Source organism: Papaver somniferum, chromosome 7 (genome assembly GCF_003573695.1).
Source record: "Papaver somniferum cultivar HN1 chromosome 7, ASM357369v1, whole genome shotgun sequence".
Classification (NCBI taxonomy): domain Eukaryota; kingdom Viridiplantae; phylum Streptophyta; class Magnoliopsida; order Ranunculales; family Papaveraceae; genus Papaver; species Papaver somniferum.
In genome coordinates, this window is record NC_039364.1 from 228,632,058 (window position 1) to 228,641,758 (window position 9,701).

Consider the following 9,701-nt stretch of genomic DNA (forward strand, 5'->3'; position numbering starts at 1 on the left):
TGCTTATTTCCCAAAGAGTGAGCATGTGTAACGTCTCGGATGTGAATGTTACGGATGCACTGATTCTGCGTAGTGTTTTGCCTCCTCGGAAAGAGTATCTACAACAGAATTAATTAAATGATCATCTGATTAGTGAAGTGAACATATTAGAAATTCAAACACTGTAAAAGGAAAAAATAAATAAATATATATTCAGTACGTATTTCTTGTGGCGAGAGGTGGGACTCAGCAGCCGTACAATGGTGCCAGCAAGTTGCAGCTGGTACATGCACTTAAAAAAATTTGCTTGAGCTTTTTCCGCAGAGAAGACCGTCGATGCGATCAAAAACAAGATTTTGCCGTCCTTATTCTCTTCCTCAAACTCCACTACCTTCTTCTGAGCCGGCACTTGAACCATGCTCACTGATATGTGTTTCTCAATGGCAATTACTTCCCAGCCATCTGAATCAACAAATTCTAATGATCTGTTATTGTTTTAGACACAGGAAACACTGCCCTCTATGCAAAAAGCTGGATTGTTAGAAATTAGAACATGGTCGATTGGATTTTTTTTGTAAATAGGAATCATAAAAAATAGTTCATGCTCTAATCGGCAGACAGTATCATTTATGCAGAAAGATTTTGTGTATGGATTCCAACAAATCTTTCAGAAAACAAAAACTGCCCTAAATCTATGTTCAATTTGACATTGAATGGGTAAAATTGCTTGGTTAGCAGGTGTGCGCACATAATCTAAAGCCATAAAGCTTAAACTTGTTTCCTGGGTAACGCGAACAAGTTGTTCTCCAGCTTGCAGAGCTTTCTCGATATAGCTTCATTCCGTGCAACAGTAAGAACACACTGAATAGTGAAAGCCTTTCTCTCTCAAAACTAATACTTTTACCAACAGGACGGGGGCGTTCAAATTCAGAAAACTGTTTTATCCTTGAAACTTTTAATTTAACAATCCAATTTCAGTCCATGTTCGGCCACTAACAGGTTTTGATTGCAAATCTTGAAGCGCAACTTCCCCATAAATTCCATTTCTATTGACTGCAGCTTCTTTACTGGTCCCACACATATACAACAGGTTTCATCAAATTTCTTCTTTTAATCCATTTCTTGCTTCATGAAATTTTAAAGAGGATCAACAACAAAACAATCAGAAAGATTTGAGTCATTACATATATAGAACTTCAAAAGATCCAATCTTAAATTCTATAGTCCCACATTCATCAGTTAGGATAAACTTCTTTGTTTAAATATCTCCAGGAGCGAAGTATCAATCGAGCAATGATATGATAAGCACGATGTGGATAGGGTTCCCACAACTTTCAGATTTCTCTGAAGAGAACGTGCTGATATGAGCTCTTTTTTAAATGCTACTGTAGTTGAATGATTTGGTTGAGTCGCCAATATGTAAGGACCTTGAATACAAGTACAGTACGTCATCATATTTTGTGGTTTTTAGGAGCGGTTGTTATTTGGTACTAGAATAAGGTTTGGAAAATCTAAAACAAAAGACCAGAGATGAACTCACAAAATCGAAATTGCACCAAAATCTTAGCTACCATTCAAACTCTTCTGGTTCTTCCTACTCCAACCTAATATACCGTATGATTCCACCAAAGCCTTTCATGTAGAGTTGATTGAAAATTTTATCTGCAGCTAATTAACAACCACATGTCCTGTCATGGACTGGGATCTGATTTTTGTTGCACGAGAACAAAAGGAATTTGAGGCCATGTAAGTTATTGTTCAGCTTAAACTATAATTGCTTCATCACACTCACTGAAATGATTATTTGACTACATGTGTCGGACAATTTTACACTGGCAAAAGTAACATAGACTACTGAAGCTTGCCAAGTTCAATACTTCAATTGGATTAAAATATTTACAGAGGCGAGGAACGATTTTAAAAAGTTCAAGATCCAAATTATTTGAGAGAACTGACGAGCAACATTTCCCATGTCTTATTTCTGTTTCTCTATGTTGAGCAGCTTCCAACTCAATGTGCTGTTATCTTCTTGGCTTGGTCCTTAGATTTTGTGATGTAATGATGTCGATCATACCTTTAGTTCCTCTTGTTCTTGGTGGAATGGCTTAAAGAGAGCCTCCACCTCACTTGGATCAACGTCCTCAACCCTCGAAGGCTTCCAATTTGGTTTCTGCAAAAGATGTCAGAGCAAGAATGCTAAAGTCATTTATATCTGATGCACATAAACCTATCAAGTATGTAATACAGAAACACACATACAGACTTGGGGAAAATGGAAACTCTTCATAAGACCCTTCAAGTATCATTTAGGATCTCAATTGATACTGAAACCTGTACAAGTACAAGATTACCTATCGAATCTAGAGCAAGGAAGGATGCTTCTAATTCAATCAACAACTTATGGTAATGAAGCGATAACACAGAGAAAAAAATACCTGGTCCTTGTCCACCAAAACTGCGCGGACACCTTCAGCAAAATCACTTCGGAGTGCAGATCTTACTGCGATGCGGTATTCAGCTTTCATGACACCGTTTAACTGCAAAATCAAATTAAAGGAAAATAAATCCAAAATCACATACTTCAAAATGTTTGGAGCTCTCGCATGAATCACAACGATGAACAGGAAAACTAGAGTAAAAAACTAAAAACTCACTTCAGATAAACTGTTGTCTCTTTTTCCTACTGCAGATGCAACTCTAGAAAAATAGTTATTTGTGACGCAGAGAGAAAAGGGTGCCCCTTTCCCAAGCCCTTGAAGTGCCTCATTTGCCCATTCCGCCACTGCAAAATAATAAACAGCGAACTGGTTGAAAACTGGTACAAGTTGCATAAAAACAAAATAAAATAATCAACCATCCTGCATACAAAGGCATGTATGGGATAATTTCTAATCAAATTAAAGGTGTGGGTTGATTTATGCACAATCCATCTATATCATTTTTATGCCACCATCCATGATGTGCGGATTTGTACAAGGGAACAGCACCAGACACAACTAACAAGGTACAGATTTTTAATTTCTGTGTTACTAGTCTACAAAAGTTGATGTAGGCATTCTTCAGGAGGTATACTATAATTTAATGAACCTCCCAAATTCAAGAGTACTCTAGTTCTTTCTGACTATGCCGATCAACCAGCACAAGTTCCTTATTGGAAGCTTGTTAGATCTGGTAATACTGCTTATACTACTATCTTAGTAAGCGCTTGCAGAAAATAAAAGTTCTTTCCCATATAGGGCCACATAGCACTAGGGGAGCAAGTTCGTAAAGCAAATGGAGTATATTCTCTTCTGAGGACTAAAAATGTTAACTATGTAAGCTCTGAGAACATGGAAGAGATATGTAGTAGTAGCTTAAATGTCCACAAAGGCAGAAAGCAGAGATGCTCATAGATTTCATCATCTTACAACCACTAAAGATAAATTGCCAGTGTACTGTACTCTATTTTTACTTTCTTACTTTGTCGTGAGCACACAGTAAGCAGTTTAACGTAACCAACATACCTGCAGATTCAGTACTCAGTTGATGCTTCTTTAGTTCTTCTATGATCTCAATGACCGATTTACGCGAGTCAAAGGATGAAACTATATCAGGTAAAAGACCCTTCAATTGGGCTTCTGATTCAGGTGCCTTGCTGAAGTCTTGAACCAGTGCCTTAACATCGTTATCTGGGTCATTGGAACTGTTTACACAACAGGTATAACAAAAGTTTAACAGATCTGCATCTCAATAATTAGCAAGAAAGAGAGCAATTAAAATTTCAAGTTTCAATAATGGAGATAAGACGTACAAGGTAAACTCAAGAAGTGACTTCTTTAATGAGCCCAAGTTTCCCGACGGCACATAGTGAGTCCCAAGACCCGCAAATAGTGCATCGGCAGGGGATGAAATCCTTTTACCAGTTAGTCCAAGATAAGCACCTTGAGAAAAAGAAAAAAAAAAACACGTTTCAGGAAGCAAAAAAAGAAAGAAAAGGAATATATAATTTTTCCTTATTCGTTTTTTTTTTTTTGGTAGAAAAACTAACAAATATTTTAAATCATTATAGCAAGATCAACATTATGTGCCACAAGTGACTGTCCAATCAGTTTGATAGAAAACCTCTTTGGCTGGAAGCTTTATCAATCATGGTTAAACCTTCATAACTTGAGTAAAAATGTCATACCAAGTTTTTCAAACAATTTGACATAGGTATGCAGAGTTGCAAACCATACTTTGATTTCTATCCATAAAAGTCAGTCTTGAAGATTCAGAAACATCTCACCCAAGATGATTACCCAGTATTCTATATATCGGCACTCCTACCATGACTAAAGACATTTTTATTTTCAATAGGAAAAGAAATAGCATGCCAGAAATAGTTGAAGGCTTGAAGCCCAATGACATAGCCATATGGGCAATGCTTGCTGAGACAAAACTGAAAGAAAGAGCAACTAGCACCCTACCGTAACCGTAGCTTAGTCACTAATGTGAGTAACAAGAGTAAGAGTGATTGAGTCGATAGCAGGTGAATTTGGCCGAGGTGTCAGATATGGGGAAGGAAACAAATTATGCTATCGTGAACTAAGATCAAGACGTCTTGTATGGATAAGAAACGACAAGAAGATGCAAATATTAGAACTTCATAACAGGTTCTGTTTAATTTAGGTGTGTCAATCTACAAGTTGAAGGTATTACATTTTTTTTATTTTGTTGAAATGTAGTTGAATAGGCTAAAATGAGGCAATTTCTGCAAAAATTGAGCAATTAGCTACATTTAAACATAAAATGACCAGTGAAATATTTTATTGTGTATTTTCTGGACAGAAGGTCAGTCCTAGACAGTTAGGGAATTGCCATAACATTAAAAATAAAGAGTGTTAGCTTGCAACCTCCAATGAGCATCTAACACTAACCACCATACCAATATAAAACTAAGGCCCTTACCAAATGGTTGACGAAGTATAACTTAGTCTGATGTAGTGACGAATCTCTATCATGATAGAGTTGACAAGGGATTGGCATGTACAACATCAAAAACATATGTGAAGTAAGATTTCGCCTCACATGAAGCTGAAGAAAAAACCCTTGGGACACATAGTATCAACTCCAGCATGGGGATAAGTTGCAAACGGTATTCAAAGATCGCATTCCACAAATATTTAAGGCATAATAGGCATTAAAAAACGATATCAAGAAATAGCAGCGTGGAAAACTAAGTGGAGCACTTGCATAACGACCAGAAACACTAAAAGACAGTAGAAACTCGAATAATAGACGCCTCATAAGAATCATAGCCTAACAATGTCATCTTGAAAACACGATACAGGATGAGAATAATTACATATACACGTGTATGACGAACTTCAAAACATACCTAGGGACCCTCCTCCTGGGCTATGTGCCGCTATGTAAGAAAATCCAACATCCGGAAATAAGCCAATTCCATTTTCTGGCATAGCTAGAACGGTTCTCTGAAACATTAGTACTCATCGGTCAGGATGCTAGTGGCACGCTATTAATGGGTCAAGTGTGTGACATAATGATGTGATCTATAGTAAAGTTTCAGAAGGATCGCAATTGTACCTCAGTTACAATCCGGTAACGACCATGTCCAGATAGGCCAATTCCAAAACCCATTGTAAACCCATCCATAAAGCTAATGTATGGCTTTTTGTAGTAGGAAATTTTACATATGAGAGAATATTCGGCGCCAAAAACCTGCCAATAGTTGGTATCATCAGTGGGATTAGGTCAAACATTTCCCAACATCTACAACGAATTTGAATATAAAAGCTGCATTTGACTAAGGCATGTACAAAACTGGAAATCCAGCATGCACATAGAAGTCATAGCCCATTAGGTGGTGGAAAATGTGTGACAAGAAATATTGCGAAAAATAGCTTTTTTGGCCTTGTGAATTTTCTATGGATGTATTATATATGAAGTTGTACCAAAGTTATCTTGGTACTGCCCAATTAAAGACCAACACACAGATAGTTCTATGAACCTAACATGCTTTGTTGCCATATTGAAAAACTAGACATAAACACAAGCAACTCCATATTTGGTTACCCGTACGTGTCTATCAACTGATGCTAAGAAAAATAACACTACCTACAACAATTGGAAAAGCTATTTTCTGCAATATTTCCTGCATATACTAATTGGTTTGCTAATACGAATTATGTTCACTGAAGTGTGCATCACATTCTTCATTAAAATTAAACGTAGTTGCCACCAGCTACCAGATCAAGCAAGAGCCAGGATAGACCACATACGACGCAGTAAAGATTTGAATAAAAGCTGCATTTGACTTGGGCGCATTTAAAATTGGAAATCCAACATGCACGTAAAAGTTATAGCGCCTAACGTGGTGGAAAATGTGTGATATAGACAAGACAAGTAGGGTGGGCCAACTTTAGCTGCTGAAATACCATCCTGGTGGAAAATCGGGGGCCTAGTCTTCTTCTAATGCAGGGATCAGTTTTTTGATCTACTATGTTCACCAAATAGCAAATGATCAATACAACATGAAAAACTAAATGAATAAAAATAACTTAATAAATTAACATTAAGGGAACATAGATACCCAACTAGATGAGTATGAACTAATGCGATTGGGGCAAAAAAAAATAAACAAAATGGTGACAAACGAACAACAAATGGAGAATCATATTAATCTCGAATAACAATCAAGAAGAACCACCACAAACCCATATCAACGCTGGACTCATAAAAAAGAATATGAATCGAGCATACAACCAACCATGCATCTAATGCGTGTACCATAAGAGATGATTTAGACCTTCTGCACAATTGGTGTACTCTTGTCCTTTTGGATTTCGGCAACAACCCCCTTAATATCCATTCCTGCATGGATCAAGAACAATACAACCGGCCACCATGGATTAAAAACAAACCCCATACAGAAAAAAATACAAAAAGAAAAAAAAAACTGAACTAATCTATGTAAAACTGTAAATATAAATACATTTCGGAAACCAATATTAAAATGAAATGAACCAATTTATTCGAGTATTACCTGCTGAGAATGCACGAGATGAACTGCTCTCAACCAACACACACTTGACTCTGGGATCATTTTCCCATTCATCAAGATAATTTTTGTATTTAATATCCATATCTGTATAAGCATCAAGTATAAGTGAACAAATCGAGCTAACCGCAATTAAACCCTAAATTACATTTTAGTAAGCAACGATGAATTCAGACTTCTAGACTAGTGTAGTAATTGAATTACACATGGGTTTTCAATATCTTAGTATTTGAGTGAAAGAAGAAGGATAATAACCTAAATTCATAGCGTTGAGAGCTTTAGGACGATCAAGAGTGATAATTGCAACTCCATTGGGGTGAACTCTTCCTTTGACAAAATCATCATTACTGCTGCTACTTCCGGCCATGATTGAAAATGGTCGTCGATGTTGAGAATTTAAGGGGTTTTTTGTGAGAAAATTGTTGTTGAAGTTGAAGAACACTACTCGAGACTGGGACAGAATTCCCATTTTCGATGGAGCTTTTTTATTGATCTTTTTTATTTCGTATACTACGACAATTTTACGTATTTTGCCATTGTTTTGCTTTTGTTTTAATGTGGGTGGCCGGGGAAGTTGTCGTGGTTGTACTACATGGGGGCATTTTGGATATTTCGATTTGTTGTTTGTTTTTTTTTTTGTTTTTTTTTTTGTTTTGCTAACTTGGGGAGTTAGCAACCGTTACACCAAAATGAATAGAGCCATCGGATGTTGGGATGTTAGGTTCAACCCGAACATTAGATTTATCTATTTTTAGAGCTTGTATAATACAAGTCGGGGGTTCATTCTTCCAATTGTTAACAGTTTTAAAGGTTTAGCTTCCTCACCTAAGATGTCCACCACATTGCTTGCTGATACATAAAAAAACCCAGAAAAAATTGACAGAGATTAAAATCATGCTTTACTTCCTCCATAATAGTAAAATCAAAAAGTTTCTTGCAGTCTCCCTCTACACTTAAATTTGAAAAGCCTTCTTCTTTTGCCCATTTAGCTGCTCGTAGAATCCCTAAAGCTTCTGCTTCTTCTGGGGTTGATGCTGAGATTGGTCCTACTCTACCTTGTTCAAAGCTCCCTGCATCATTTCCGAGGATTAAGGAAAAACTTGCTGGTGCATTTATTGAAATCCAGGCTGCATCTAAATTGATTTTGTTTTGTGAAGTCCTGTGAGCCTTCCATAGAGTCTTAGGTTTGCCAGAGAGGCTGTCTGAGTTATTTGTAACTTGATACTTCTCCTTATGCCAGAAGGTCAAGTGCCTCTGTATTTCTAGACCTAGTTGTATGTACGATTGTTGTTTCTTTTCAAAAGTTATGTTACATCTTTCCTTCCATATAAACCAAATTTTTGTCATAATTATTTCTAAGGGAATAATTGGGTTAAGTTTTCCTAGCCAATCCTTACAGATGTCCAGAAAAGTAGTTGATCTGTTAAATTGTAACTCTACTGGAAAAGGACATGTAGCCCAAACTGATTCATGTTCTACACAGCCAAATCTCAAAGAAACAATTTATAGATTTCAAGCATTAATGTCTTTATTCTAGTATTCCATTTCATTCTTGTTTCAAAGCAGATGCATAACAATAGAGGGATAAAAAAAACTGTAAGAGCTCAGTATCATTTCTTCTTGATCCTATTTTAATGTTTTTTTACAAAAATCCCCTCTCTAAGATCTATTTTGAATCTAATTAAAGTTTTGCCGAAAATAGAAACATGCAAAGAATAGTCCTGCTGGTTTTGTAGAAACAGGTAATAACTAATATGGTATTTCTGATCTTGAGTTGCTAGTTAACGTTGTAGATTCACATCTAAGATATCGTCTTTCCGAAGACCCTCTATAAACTATTTGATGATAAAATTTCTTCTAATCCTTTCTCTAGGCATTGATAGCTCGGTTTCTTAACTCTCTGATTTTCAGTCTCTCTTAATCTTTTAGATAGTATTCAAGGGGAGTTCTCTTATGATGAGTTGAAAGATGAAATATTAACATGATTAACATTCTAGTTCAAACAAATACAGAATCCAAGAAATGGTTGCTAACCTGTTTCTATGGTAGTCCATATCCTTAAACTAGAAACATAGCTTGGGACTACATTACAAAGATTTCTGAATATGTAGACATAAATTTTGTCCCCTGGATCTTACTAGGAGACATGAACATGATCTACAGTCAAGATCAAAAAATAGGGGGTCTTCCTTTTAAGAAATCTGATTGTGCATACTATCAAAAGATCTAAATTGTGTAGGTCTTTATGACCTGGGATTTATAGGTCATGAATTCACTTAGAACAATCATAGGAAAGATGAAGCTAACATTCAGTTGTGAATGCTGAGTGGAATCTTCAATTCCAAAAAGCAGAAATTACTCACCTAGTTGCAGTGGGATCTGACCATAGTCTCATTGCTCTAAACCTAGATAATAGCTTTGTAAAATGTGAAGCCACATTCAAATTTAATGACACTTGGCAAAAGGAAGACTCTTGTGTAAAAACCATAAAAGATACATGGAATCATGTAGTTAGAGATAACCCAACTAATTCCTTGGTATCTAACCTGTTAGAGCACTGCTCGGTCGAACTCGCATGCGTTGCTATCTCAAGCATGTTTGTCAATATTAGTGATCAAAACTATAAGTATTGATTTCTAGCCTATTTATAGATATCTCGGACTAGGACATAGTTTGTGTAGTT

General features: G+C 36.3%; 1 protein-coding gene across 1 annotated transcript; it reads right to left on the bottom strand.

Annotated features, from left to right (window-relative positions):
* Positions 1–1,730: 1,730 nt before the first annotated feature.
* LOC113299750 (3-hydroxyisobutyryl-CoA hydrolase-like protein 3, mitochondrial) lies at positions 1,731–7,534 on the bottom strand. The gene is made up of 10 exons (XM_026548834.1): positions 7,274–7,534; positions 7,004–7,105; positions 6,767–6,831; positions 5,545–5,679; positions 5,336–5,432; positions 3,770–3,899; positions 3,483–3,661; positions 2,634–2,761; positions 2,415–2,516; positions 1,731–2,149 (listed from the first exon to the last, which is right to left on the bottom strand). The coding sequence occupies exons 1-10, from the start codon at positions 7,485–7,487 to the stop codon at positions 2,048–2,050; spliced, it is 1,254 nt and encodes a 417-aa protein (XP_026404619.1). The 5' UTR covers positions 7,488–7,534; the 3' UTR covers positions 1,731–2,047.
* Positions 7,535–9,701: the final 2,167 nt, after the last annotated feature.

Excerpts from the sequence above, each read along its gene's own strand:
- LOC113299750 (XM_026548834.1), bottom strand. The coding sequence starts at position 7,487 with ATGGGAATTCTGTCCCAGTCTCGAGTAGTGTTCTTCAACTTCAACAAC. Across the intron at positions 2,762-3,482 it reads ACTGAGTACTGAATCTGCAG|TGGCGGAATGGGCAAATGAG; the intron begins GTATGTTGGTTA and ends ATTATTTTGCAG. Across the intron at positions 2,150-2,414 it reads TTTTGGTGGACAAGGACCAG|AAACCAAATTGGAAGCCTTC; the intron begins GTATTTTTTTCT and ends CATCTTTTGCAG.